The 13,323-nt window shown below is 39.1% G+C and overlaps 3 protein-coding genes across 6 annotated transcripts in view; 2 read left to right on the top strand and 1 right to left on the bottom strand.

Moving 5' to 3' along the window:
• The window catches only part of LOC119894095 (genetic suppressor element 1-like), a 38,708-nt gene extending 33,291 nt beyond the window's left edge, over positions 1 to 5,417 (top strand). For 3 of the 4 annotated variants that reach the window (XM_038706611.1, XM_038706613.1, XM_038706612.1), the window contains exons 10-16: positions 132 to 244; positions 345 to 624; positions 1,381 to 1,494; positions 1,586 to 1,966; positions 2,154 to 2,444; positions 3,303 to 3,406; positions 3,582 to 3,719. In XM_038706611.1, coding sequence (XP_038562539.1) covers positions 132 to 244; positions 345 to 624; positions 1,381 to 1,494; positions 1,586 to 1,966; positions 2,154 to 2,444; positions 3,303 to 3,406; positions 3,582 to 3,719 — 1,421 coding nt within the window. Of the gene's footprint in view, positions 1 to 131; positions 245 to 344; positions 625 to 1,380; positions 1,495 to 1,585; positions 1,967 to 2,153; positions 2,445 to 3,302; positions 3,407 to 3,581 lie in introns of all 4 variants that reach the window. The other variant, XM_038706610.1, reaches the window with a different exon arrangement.
• Positions 5,418 to 7,028: 1,611 nt separating this feature from the next.
• On the bottom strand, positions 7,029 to 8,203 carry LOC119894154 (dynein light chain roadblock-type 2). The gene is made up of 4 exons (XM_038706718.1): positions 8,126 to 8,203; positions 7,726 to 7,801; positions 7,472 to 7,639; positions 7,029 to 7,318 (listed from the first exon to the last, which is right to left on the bottom strand). Exons 1-4 carry the CDS (start codon positions 8,126 to 8,128, stop codon positions 7,275 to 7,277), a joined length of 291 nt encoding a protein of 96 aa, XP_038562646.1. The 5' UTR covers positions 8,129 to 8,203; the 3' UTR covers positions 7,029 to 7,274.
• Positions 8,204 to 8,209: 6 nt separating this feature from the next.
• On the top strand, positions 8,210 to 12,686 carry psmd7 (proteasome 26S subunit, non-ATPase 7). The gene is made up of 8 exons (XM_038706713.1): positions 8,210 to 8,365; positions 8,796 to 8,887; positions 9,729 to 9,821; positions 9,916 to 10,013; positions 10,128 to 10,208; positions 10,664 to 10,755; positions 11,004 to 11,202; positions 12,064 to 12,686. Exons 1-8 carry the CDS (start codon positions 8,292 to 8,294, stop codon positions 12,325 to 12,327), a joined length of 993 nt encoding a protein of 330 aa, XP_038562641.1. The 5' UTR covers positions 8,210 to 8,291; the 3' UTR covers positions 12,328 to 12,686.
• Positions 12,687 to 13,323: the final 637 nt, after the last annotated feature.

Here is a 13,323-nt window from a genome sequence, read left to right as displayed (position 1 = left end):
GTAGAAGTGTGTAAAGAAGGGGATTTATGAGCAGGAAGGGGAGTGGTAGGCACAAGAAAATGACTATAGGGAATAGTTTAGTTTCACACACGCAATTTCTTTATAATGAAAAATAATTTCTCTCTTACCAGGTTTTTACTATGACCTGGACGAGTCATATGATGAGAGTGATGAAGAGGAGGTGAAAGCCCATTTGAGGAGAGTGACAGAACAGCCCCCGCTGAAACTGGACTCATCCTTTGAGGTGCATAAACACAGACAGACTTTTAACATGCGTTCATCACAGACTGCATATATACGTATTAGATTGATATTCACCTGACCAAATTTCTCTCTCCTCAAAGAAAGTGGATTTTCTGCATGTGTGTGGTCTGACCACACTGGCCCATCGCGATGAGCTTCTGGCACAGAAGAGGAGGAAGAGGAGGCGGATGATGAGAGAGCGCAGCCTGTCTCCCCCGGCTGTGCAGGGCAAAAGAAAGGCCTCTTCACCTTCCGCACCTGCAACTCCCTTAACCACCCCGTACTCTGCTGAGGAGATGGACAGCACCCCCAAACTGGAGGAGAAAAAAAACTTCCTCCATATGTTCAACCTCTCCCATGTCAGCCCACAGCAGAGGAGAGGTAACAACCTGTTTGGTATCCGCACACATCCTACGTGCTACTCTGATCTCTTCACAGTTGTTCTGGTGATTCCACGTGGAAAATTACAACACACAGTTTCTCTCTGTTTTATTTATTTACTGAGGCTGTAGGAAGGGTGAGAAGAAAATAAAGTTAGGGTGCATCTGTAGAGGAGGTTGTGGCAGGATTTTCTACATTCTCCAGCAAGGGTGGATTTTAATCCGCAGCCTATTAAAATAAAGTATCAGTTAAGAATGTGTATCTGCAATGTAAAAATGTAGATATGCACATATAAATATACATGTGATGGAGAGTTTTTGTACTATATGCCAGTAACACTGCAACAAACAGTAGTTTTGCAGGCATGTAATTGTGTATTTAATAAACATAGAGCTCATTATTTTCCACTGTTTATTTTTAAGAATCCAGAAATTTGGCTGTGCTTATTGTAAATTTACCTAAAAATCATGTAAATCTGATAAAAAGAACCATAATACAAAATAAACTGGTAAAAATGTCCATTTGTTGCTTAAAATGTATTCTTTATTACTTGCTCACTGGTGCATAATCTACAGCTCATTTGCGCTTTTGTTTATTTTTTTTAGGTAAAAGCCTTTATTAAACTTGTAATCTTGCAGCCTGTCTGTAATGGTTTTGAACCGGATACTACCTCAAGCCACCCATTTGCTGACCTTTCTCCATCTTTTTTCAAATATGACTGACAGGTGTTCTCATTATGTGTCTTTTCTCTTTTAGATAAGGAGAGGACAGAGGAGCTGCTGAAGGCCATTCAGAGGAAGACTGTGACATTAGACACACTCAGATATAATCCTTTACCTCCGTATAGCAGCCCTCCTGCTCCCTCATCTGGTGAGACAGACCACGCCACATGCTTACATTTATATGCATGTTTAAAGTTGCAAAAACTTTTTCTAAGAGACTGTACAAATGTGTTTTTTAGGTGACCCCTCATCAGCCCCTCTGCAGTGCCCATTTAATGGAAATCTGTTCCCAGACTCTCCCAGCCCCTCCCCTCCCTGCTTACACAAACCTAAGCATCGCCTCCATAACGATGCATTCAAACCTTCCACGGACACCCACGGGGCCCGCATCCCTCCGCCCTTGACCCTTCATCATGAAAAGGCTGAATTCATGGAGGCTCAGCCAAACAGGAAGCTCCAGGGCCTCCAGAACGGTGCTGTTGCTTCTCCTCAGAAAAAGGAGCCCAATCCTGTGCAGAACGGACGGAATCGGCCCTGGGAGAGGTTCACACCTGAGGCCTTTGCTCAGCACTTCCACCAGGCAGTGCTGCAGTCCACACACAACACACTGCAGAACAAAGGTTAGTCACTCACTCCCATGACCATTAGGCTTGATTGTGAATTTTAAAATGACAAAGTTCTGCCACCTAGTGGTGTTTAGGTGCATTAACAGTTCAAATGCATTATCAGTGTGATATTGGCTGCTTGAGAGGTACAATACTAAAAATGACTGACACTGCCTTTTTGTCTCACTCTTTTTCTTCTAAGGAGTCTCAAATTGTGTCCCAGAGGCCGACCGTTCGCTGCCTCACAGTATCTCTCAACTAAAAAGTTCAAGTCATAACCCTGCCCCTCAGCATGCACACGTCAACGGCCATCACTTCCATTTCCCTGCAGCCAGCAGGGACACTCCAGGACCACGGGAAAACCTGTCTGACGAGGACGAGGAAGAGTCTGGTCAGGAGGAGGAAGATGAGGAGGAGGAGGAGATGGAAGAAGCTCCAAGGAAGTGGCAGGGCATTGAAACTATTTTTGAGGCCTACCAGGAGTATGTGGATGGTGAGTCAACGTCCTACCTATAAATGTCAGCTTTATGTATGTAGCCCAACAACTGCAAGTTTGGCTTAAACGTTTAAGGTTTCACTGAATGACCGAAGCCCTTTTGGAGATTTTAGTATTTGTTCTTGAATTATTTTCAATGTACAAAGTCAATAATCTAAAGGAGATTTTCTCAAAGAGAAAAACGTACTAGAAAGCGTTTTTATAAAAACATTATATGGATTTTGGAGGTTGATGCTAATATTGATATAAAAATCCAGAAACAGGTCTAGTAAGAATCCCTTATATATGGTTATAAAAGAATTGTGATGAAGATATTTACAGCTGAAAAATATAGATAGAATATTTTATTTTTGAGTATTTTATTTCATCTGTTAGTGCTGTATCTGAGGTCCTTTTTTCCTCCCAATATTCAGTTTGGACTAACAGAGTTACAGCAGTTGTGCAGCAGCTGTGTTATCTTCACTATTCTGTGTTCTGAGTTGCACTACGGGACTTGAGAAGTAATTGCTTGGTTATCCACAGTTACAGCGATTTGTTTCTTTCAAGGTTGAAGTGCTGTTATTGTTACCTTAGAAAAAAGATCTCTGCAACACCTATTTTATTTTAGACTGTCTCTTATTTGTTTTTGAGACACAGTAGATTTATGACAAATGATATAGAGGTTTTGATGGAAACAATAAAAGAGAGAGCTTAAGCTTTTGTTGGGGCCTCATATATTTTTGTTTGAGGGCCAGATTTGGCCCACGGGCTGGACTACACTGTACTCTCTGGTTCTTTGTGTGAAAGAGGTATTATGTGTGAATGGTATAATCTCCCCTCATTTGTGTTTTCTGTTGTGTATTTCTCTCTGTACAGAATGGAGTACAGAGAGGCAGGTTCTTCACGGTCAGTGTAAAAGACTTGAAGCACAGAATTACAATCTGACCAGAACTGCAGAGCAGCTCTCTCTCACTATGGGGGTAAGTATCTGCGACTGTACAATGCGTGCCTGCCTCTTTATGTTTTGCAGATGTGTGTACTTTCATCTTTCAGCGTCAGTGTTCCCATTTTGTTACTCCTGTTTGTAAGTGATGAGGTTTAGCGCGGAAAGTCTCAGTTCTGTAACAAGAGTCGTTTCCGTCTTTCATTTGTCAGGAGCTGGTGAGTCAGAGGCAGAAAGTGAGAGAGGAGAGGGAGAGACTGCAGGCCCAGCTCGAGCACTTCAGGAGGTGTTTGACACTACCTAACATTCACTGGGGCCGGGGACAAGTCAACGGGCACACGCCGAGGTGACGTCTGACACCAACTTTGACAAATGCGCCTCTGACAGCAAAGGAACAGTAACAAGAACAAGACTGGAGCCAGACCACTCTCTGCACTTGAAGGAGCCAATCCTTGTCTTGTTATCCTTTTGGCCAATAATTTCTGTTACCTGACTGGCTCAATTGATTACCTGCCACGGTGACCATATAGTTTGGGCATTCCCACATTCTCTCATGCTGCCCGTGGATTGTAACTACACTGTGTAGGTGAAACAGCACCTTTGTAACGCTAACCACTTACACTAGTCCCTGAGTTGGCTTTAAGAACTTTCCACCATTTTTGCTCATATCATATCAACTGTATTGATCCACACTAATGAGATGTATCGCTTGACACAAATCTGTAGCCTCTCTGGACAGCAGTGAGAAGAGACTAAGCGTGCAGTGGTCACTTTGTTAATACTCAGAGATTGAAAATTGAGTCATTGAATCAAAGCACACCTCAGGCCTTAAACTTGACAGGATGCACTTGAAATGGAATTGGAAGAAATACTTGACCGTCCTCTGTGTGGTACAATGGTGTAGTGTCTACTGAGCACTGTAGCTGACTGATGAAGCAGTGTGTGTGCTGGTAAAGTTTCTGCAGAGGATAGGAAACATCTAAAAGATTTTATCTATATAAAGGCAAATGGTATCAATGAAGTTTTTGTTTAAGGTTTAATACATTTTCCATTGGTAATGTCACTCGTGATAGACAAAGAATTTTGTATGTTTTTATTGTTTTAACCATTTCTTGTGGGAAGCCATATGTTTTGTTTGAACTGCTGCTGGTCAGAATAAAAATGTTTAGAAAATGAAGGATGTCGTTGTATTTGAAAAAATGTTAAGTGATGTCAAAAAGTTTGGGGGTTGACCAAGAGACATAGGGGACAGAAGACGACATGGCAAATATCAGTCTTTGTCTCACAACATTATCAAGTCGACCATCAACTGTTCAGATGGTTTATCCCAGAGTCTGTGTCCTAAACCCTCCACATGCCTAAACATGGTAACAAAACTTGAAGAGGATAGAAGATGGGATTTTTTAAAAAAGGCCTTTTGCATCATTCTTTATGTTCTTTGGCATCACTTGAGTGGAACTACATTACGTTTAGACATATTGTCAAATGTTTTCACCTACCTGAAGGTGATTTCTTGTGGCATTATTTTTAAAAACCAAGTTGAAGTGATTTTGTTAAAGAAACAGAAAAGCCAAATTATTATTCAGTTCCATTTCAGGACTATGTCAAAACTAATAAATGAAATATTTTCACTGGATACTCTTAGAGTACTTGAAACAATTATCTGATTGTTTGAGTGACAAACATCTGAATGACACTACCCCTCTGTGGATAACCATAAACTGCATCTCCTCTGGTGTTTTGATGAGATCTATTTTTGTTCAAGCCAGATAAAACAATGTCACGAATTCATGATTTCTGCTTCTTTTCCTTTGAATATTAAAATCCCAGGAGCCCATTCCTAGAAGCACAATCTCCCAAAATCACCTGACCTTCCTGCGTCACCTGTTCAGTCTCCCCTACAAACTTGCTGTGAAATCCAGCATATTTGTTTCAATCAGTTGTTATGTAATGTATTATTTGGGTTGTATAATTGTGATGAATTATTTATTAACATATATTGCTGTATATTCTGATGGAAATTTACATTAAAATATTTGCAAAATGTCTTTTATCGGCCATTGTCATGTATCTGGAGAGAGTTTTCACTCCTTATAAATATTTAACAGTAGTCTATGTTTGCATTTCCACACTCATGAATACTGAGTCTTCTGATGCACTTGCTTTTGAATAATTATAGACTATTGTCTCTAATCCTGAAACCTTGATGTACAGAACAGCTTTTGAATTCACAGTGGCAAATGAAAAAATTGAAAACTCCAATGTGTCAGACCCTTCATCCGTAAAAATATTTACTAGCTACAAAATGTGTCATGAGTCATTATATTAGCTGAATTTGATAATACGTTTTTACAGGACGTGGTTCCATGAACACATTGAAGGGACACCAAGCTTCTGCTGTGGACGTGGTGTTTATATTTAACATCATTACCATTACAGTTTTCATTGTTTTAATAACAAACCTGGACATGCACTCTAGATAATTAACTCTTTGTCACTGTGCCACTGTCAGCATCTTACCCCTGAGATTTTTTCACCCGACATAAAAACAGCACCACACATGAGTTTAATCGAAATGTAGACATCTAATTAATTTCATGAAAGAAAGAATAGTCTGTGGTCTTTAAACAGCAGGAGCAGAATCATCATCCCTATGGTATATAATGCAAACAAATACATTTTTGATAGTTTGCTCCCTTGAAATAGTTATTGAAGTGGACAGTTTACTTGTCATACGATGTAATTAACGTCCACATGAAAAGAGGCTGTGGAGTGAAAACCATCCCTCCAAAAAGTATTCCCCTCATTTTGTGATTCGATAATGGCAGTTGATGGTGCTGTCACTCCAAAATCTAAAATGGGTGTTTAATTGGGTTGAGATAAAGTGTCTCTGAAGGCCATCGCATATGATTCATTTTCATACTCATCAAGACATTCAGTGACCTCTTGTGTCATGCGGATGGGGGTATTGTCACCTGGAAAAGACGGCTCTCATCAAGACAGAAGTGTTTCAACGCGGGATATAAGCAGTGGTGGAAAGTAGCTAAGTACATTTACTCTTGCAGTGTACTTAAGTACAATTTTGAGTTCTTGTACTTGCTTGAGTTTTTCCATTTTATGCCACTTTTGATACTTCCACAGCATTTCAGAGGAAAACGTGTGTTTTACTTCGCTGCATATATTTAACAGCTATAGTTACTACTTTGTAAATTAAAGGCCCTGCACACCCACACATGTGTTTTCAATTACCTGGCTGATTGGAATTCTGTTCACATTTGCATCAGTAGTAACAATCGGTCCATCCATCCATCCATCGTCAACCGCTTATCCTGCATACAGGGTAGCGGGGGGCTGGAGCCAATCCTAGCTTACATTGGGCAGGGTACACCCTGGACAGGTCGCCAGTCCATCGCAGGGCTATCAAATCTATCATATGTACCTAATGATGTAACACTGACGGGGCCCATTGTGAACAATGAGTTATTTTACTTTGATACTTTAAGTACATTTGTCTGATAATAGTTCAGCATTTGTATTTATAATACATGATAGTAAATATCTTCCTATATGGAATTATCTGCATTTGTTATGTGACTACATATACTTATGTACAGGACAGAATGTAACAGAATGTAACAGAATGAACACGGACGATCTAGTAAGTACCGTGTGATTACGAGCAGCTTTATTTCACAGACTTATTCAATATCAACACAAAGACATGAACTGTAAGAAATACGGCTAAACAGAAAACATAGATTAAGGCGACATATTTGAGTTCCAAGTAGAAAAAGAGAGGTTATGCAGAATATGGAGCTATTTAACCAGGAGAAAAGATATTTTGCCTGGATAAAGCAACTGCATGTGACAAATTAATGGCTGACTCTCATGGAAATGTCCAGCAGCTATTCACATGGGTTCTGGATGACTATCAGCAGAAAGTCATTTTCTGCAGACACATAAAAGAAGAGAAGATAGGATATACAAATGTAATTAAAACAGTAGACCTCTTCCAAGTTACAGCTGTTAGCTGAAATATTACATGCTTCTTTCAGTGATCATCATTAAGTCAACAACACCACTGCAACTACTACAAACTCACCTGGTGCAACCAAGATCTCATGTTTCTTGGAGCGGATGCGGAGGAAGGTGAGGTCATTCTGAGGGTCAATATCCCTCACTGTGCTCCTGGCCTTCATCGTGAGGTGGCGAAGGAGTCCTGCATACTGTACAGTTGTGGAGTTATCTAAAGTTGTTCTGATGGGAATACCTGAAAAAATAAAACACTAACCTTTACAGTCTGACTTTATTGCAAACATGCTGAATCTGGGAAAACAACTGTGATTTTTTGCTTACCTTCTGCATTGACAACTATTGTCCCAATCACACCTTTATGTGCTTCAATCCTCTTCAGTGTTTCCTCAACTTCAGCCTACAGGACAGAATTAATTGAAAGGCTTGATAAATACATAATAATAATGATAATGAAATCAAACTGTATAATATGGCAGAATCTGCTAGCTAACAGTAGGCTAATAAACGGCAACTTTAAGGATGTTTGATTTGATTTCAGTGAAGTTAATAGTTAGCAAGGGCAGTACTAATAAGGTAAGTTACATGTTATAGCTAATATGATTGATGCGGTTTCAGTTTCTTTCGTTAATATAAACATTAATGCAATAGTGACACGATGGAATATAAATTTAGGAAAACATTTCCGACAGAAAACACAGTAAACTGCGAGCACAGTCCCTACCATTTTGCCTGTGAACTGCTGCCTGCGACAACTCTTCTGCCTTTTCTCCGCGTCTCTCTGTTCCCAAGGAGAAGCGGAAGGGACGTAAGACGCAAGCGGAAGTGCAGCGTAGCAGTCATTGTGTGGAGGTGTGTGGTTGTGAGCTGTTTATCTTTACTGCAACAAAATGCCGGAGTTAGCGGTGGAAAATGTGGTCGTTCATCCCCTCGTGTTGCTCAGCGTGGTCGACCATTTTAACAGGTCAGTAAGTTTAATATCTGCGTTCGGTCTTTACAAAGGCTGGACGTTTTAAAATGTTCAGAATTGTACCGTTGATGGTATGCTAAGCTAATGTTAGCCCTGCTGAGTCAGAGTCCCATTGAGAGTGAATTGAGACATGACCAGGCTAGTTAGCTCAGTGAAATTAGTTTAGTTCGTCACCTAGCCAGTGGTAGTAAACAATGTTTTAACATATCAGTAGGATTGATTAGTAGTAACTCGTTAGTAAGTTACGTACACACTAGTAGCACGATCTTGCCGTTCATTTCATTAGCGATTGACAACATGAAGATTTTGTCATTAGCTTAGCTCATCTTACTCCGTCTATGTTCTGAATCAATAGGGCGTTAAATTCTTACAAAACTGTGTTAAACTAATTTGTTTTGTTCATTTTTGACAATTCAATCCACAGGATAGGAAAAGTTGGCAATCAGAAACGAGTGGTTGGTGTCCTTCTGGGATCATGGCATAAAAAGGTTCTTGACGTCTCAAATAGTTTTGCAGGTGAGCGACATGGTGACAGCATTTGGGGGAGACAAAAACATAATCAGCCACACAAAATCATGTCTAAAACATACCCATATGAGTAACAGATTCAATAAAGAACAGTTATAAATCTAATTGAAGCACGGGAGTCTTTGATATGTTGAATTTTAGTCTTTATTATGATACAAACTTTGAAAAGACTGGATCTTTCACTTCCAATAATGCAACTCGGTATAGTAGTATCTTTAATTTGACCGTCCCTGCCCGCTAATGATCTTTCAAACTTCTTCTTATCCCAGTTTGTAATGCAGGTTTTCTATTATAAAGATGTAGCATTCAATCCTAAACTAGGAAAACCCAGATGACTTCATCAGAGGTAGTTTCTAGGCAACTTTAATTCAATTCAGTGTGCTTTACAGGGTACAATAAATATAACAATGGTAAAAGATTTTCAATTTGTGCACAAGTACAGGCAAGCTCTACAAGAATGGGCATTTTAAAAATCAAGTGAAAATAAGAGAACACAGAAATTATGCCCACATTTAGATGCACAATTAAATGTGCAAATTTAAACAAATAAAAATGAAGGCTATCGAAAGCATTTTAGACTTCACAAAGCTCACTCCAGAGCCACTGAAAATACTCATGTTACACAACTGTTTTCACAGGCCAAGTGGAAGTATGTATCATGTGGAGGGCCCCTTTTAAGATATTTAAATATGCATTAGATAGGGTTTTACTGTTGACTCATGACTGCTGTAGCAAAACATGAATTTATTATAAAAGTCAGCAAATGTTGAAAGTCTGCCACTAACAGAGTCTGTTAATTCTTTAATTCACTGTCAATGTCCCTCTCCAGTGCCATTTGACGAGGATGAAAAGGATGACTCGGTGTGGTTCCTGGATCATGACTACTTGGAGAACATGTATGGCATGTTCAAAAAAGTTAATGGTAAGACACTTCCTATTTCAATGTAAGTTGTGTTTTACTTGACTATGTTAGCCTGATTTTAAACTTGTGAATACCTGTCTTCCTTGGCTTTCAGCCAGAGAAAGAATAGTTGGATGGTACCACACAGGACCCAAGTTACACAAGAATGACATTGCTATCAACGAGCTCATCAAGCAGTACTGCACCAATTCGGTATGTAACTACCCCCCCCCCCTTTAATGTGCATTAGGACATCACATTGTTCTACACGTTTTCTTTCTAATGTAGTGAGTAACTCACTCACATATTTCTCTTTTATCCTGACAGGTATTGGTCATTATAGATGTAAAGCCCAAAGATCTTGGTCTTCCCACAGAAGCATACATCTCTGTGGAGGAAATACACGACGTAAGTAAATCATGGATTGCATTGTAGCAGATAGAATTCCAGTGTTGAGACTGAGCAGTGTTTCGGAGAGAATTTTTATTGAATTATAAATTACATGATTTATACATTTCCATTTGTGTGACTCTGACAATGCATGCAGGAGTTCCTGAGCACCCAATTTACAATTAATTAGATTCTTATTCTGTTTCATTTGTCCAAAAGGTAAATTGTAAAGCACATTGAATTTGGAGGCCACTATATAGCTGTATTATGTTTCCCTTTTTTTGTCTGATTTGTTTGAAAGTATTCCCAAGAAAGGTGACAGTCTGCACTTCAGTGTTATCATCCTGTTACATCTGTTGGTTTCAAATACTGCATTTTTCAGTTTTATTTTTTTTTAGTATCTTAGTTGAACACAAACCTTAGTTTAGAGTAAAGTTAGAATTATTTTCTTTGTTGTGTTTTACTATTACTAGGATGGCACTCCAACATCCAAAACATTTGAACATGTCACCAGTGAGATTGGAGCAGAGGAAGCAGAGGAAGTGGGTGTGGAGCACCTGCTCAGGTACTACACAAAGCTTTGATTAACACACTTTTCCACATGTGACAGACATTTTAGTCACCACAGTAAGTAATTGTGATTACAGTACTGAGTGTAAATGATACAACTCTGCTACTACTTTATTATAATCACCAAAATCACCAAAAAGCAGAACCAACTGATTCAAAATTCAACAAATGAAAACTCGCTGCAAAAGAATAAGATATTCATACTCTTTCCTAATCACTTCTCATCTGCTACACCGTCTACAGAGATATCAAGGATACCACAGTGGGCACTTTGTCGCAACGAATCACAAATCAGGTTCACGGCCTGAAGGGACTCAACTCGAAGTTGCTGGACATCCGCTCTTACCTGGAGAGAGTGACAGCAGGCAAACTTCCCATCAACCATCAGATCATTTACCAGCTGCAAGACGTCTTCAACTTGCTGCCAGACGTTAATCTGCTGGTAAGCTGTTTGTGTTTGAGATGCATTTAGTTCTTATTTGTTTACTGTAATCATTGGAGGGAAATTTGTGTCTTTTCAACTGTAGTGAAGCTAATTTCACTTGATTTTAAGTGGCGTCTGCACTAGTCAAACTTTCTTACTGTATGTGATGTTGAGAGGTGGATTTTCACAGTGAATTAAAGCTGCTGCTATTTGTTGTTAGAAGGTGTATTGACATCCGTCCTGTTCACTGACTTGTTACAATTACAACTACTACAGAATTTTGAGTAAATGCAGTGAACTAAAGAGACGCGGCGAGAAAAACACAAAAAATAAGCAGAAAAAATAAAATTTATATTTTTAGCTTTCATCAGTATCTTCTCATTTTATCCACTGGAGGGCAGAGTCGGGTTTAGTGAGACATACAGCTCCAGCACATTTGTGCTCAAATGTTAACTAGTATGAACCCTAGTTCCTAACAAAGAAATGTCACCTGTGGGCAGTATTTTATTACTTGGGTTGACATTGGCTGTAAATTAAATTTTATGACAGACTTTAAACTATTCCGTTCTGTAGTTCAATTTTTTTAATTCAGTTAGCAGTTGATTTGTTGATAAAATACTGAACCACCAGAATAATTCTTGATTGCATTCCTGTGATTTACCAGTAAAATAATGGCATAAACCAGACCTCTACGATAAATACCTGCTTGTTTCATATCTGAATAAAAATCCAGTTCTGTGTTTGTTTGATCCATCAATAGTTTCAGCATAAAATTACATCACAGAAAGCCACCAGATCCTTGTTAATGTCTTCATATGGATATGGTGTGTGCTGTATTGTTTTAGACAGTTGCTGAATATTCTGTTTTTGTGTTTGCAGGAGTTCACAAAAGCCTTCTACCTTAAGACCAATGACCAGATGCTGGTGGTCTACTTGGCCTCGCTCATACGCTCTGTGGTGGCTCTGCACAACCTGATCAACAACAAGATTTCCAACCGCGACGCGGAAAAGAAGGAGGGACAGGAAAAGGAGGAAGGCAAGAAAGAGAAGAAAGATGACAAAGAGAAAAAAGATGAGAAGGACAAAGACAAGGAGAAGGAAAAAGCGGACGGTGCCAAGAAAGATGAGAAGAAGAAAAAATGAGTGTGCTTCCTTATTAAGGTCTTCTCTCAAATCATGCCGTCTTCATCCGGATGGTGCTCTACTTTCTGCCCACAGTCACAGCTCTGTATGTCGGTCTCAGGCTAAAAGTAGGACTCTATATGGGGAATGGTGTCATTTGAGATTTGGCATCACTGTCACAAGTGGCACTCATAAAGACTTATCGTACAGAGATGATGATATTTGCGTCTTTGGTGTTCTTAACTATGAGAACATGTTTATTCTGTTTTCATAGTTTCCATGCTTCTGGTGTTGTACAACACCTGGTATTGCATTTTTGTAAGATGGAAAAAAATGTTTTGTTTCTGTTGTCACTCATTAAATTGGGAACATTAAAAATGTGTTGTTTTTGCAGTTTTCGCTCTTCCTATTCTGTCGTTCTAAATTTAAACAGTTGTTAAATTGTTGTTTAAAGGACATACCTGTAGGCTGATAGTGGTTGTTTTGAGATCAGATTTAACATGGAGAGAGAGAGCTAACTTAGGACAAAGACAGGATTGAACAGACTACTTGTGTGTAAATATTTTCTACAGGGCAGCATAAATTCCGTGGTGCTCAAGATTGGCAAACTTATTAAAGAGAAGTCTTTTAGAGGTTTAACACAAGATACAACAAAATAAGTCAATGATTAAAGTGCTCAGTGCTTTATTATTTGAATGTGTACATTTTCAAGTGGGCAGACCCTATCAGCTGATGAAGATTATGCCATAGAATTAAAAGCTCAAACAGTTTCTAAGTTGATCTTTGGGCTATATTGTTCAGTCAACGTGTGTGTGTATATATATACACATACACACACACATACACACGATATGAGATGTAGTTCAACTAAATGTAATGTTAAGGTGAATTGTTATCTTGGGACATTTGGATTAAATACGTCTATAAAAAGTAGTCTAACACTACAGAGCACAGATGCAATGTAAACACACACACAGGGAGCAGTGTTGTGCTTTTAGTGAGGAGAGGCGTTAACTG

The sequence above is a fragment of the Micropterus salmoides genome, unplaced genomic scaffold (genome assembly GCF_014851395.1).
Source record: "Micropterus salmoides isolate LMB-PRFRI ecotype aquatic unplaced genomic scaffold, ASM1485139v1 Ms_hic_scaffold_8, whole genome shotgun sequence".
Taxonomy (NCBI): domain Eukaryota; kingdom Metazoa; phylum Chordata; class Actinopteri; order Centrarchiformes; family Centrarchidae; genus Micropterus; species Micropterus salmoides.
Note: the sequence above shows the minus strand (reverse complement) of the source record. Positions and strands in the feature narration are given on the sequence as shown.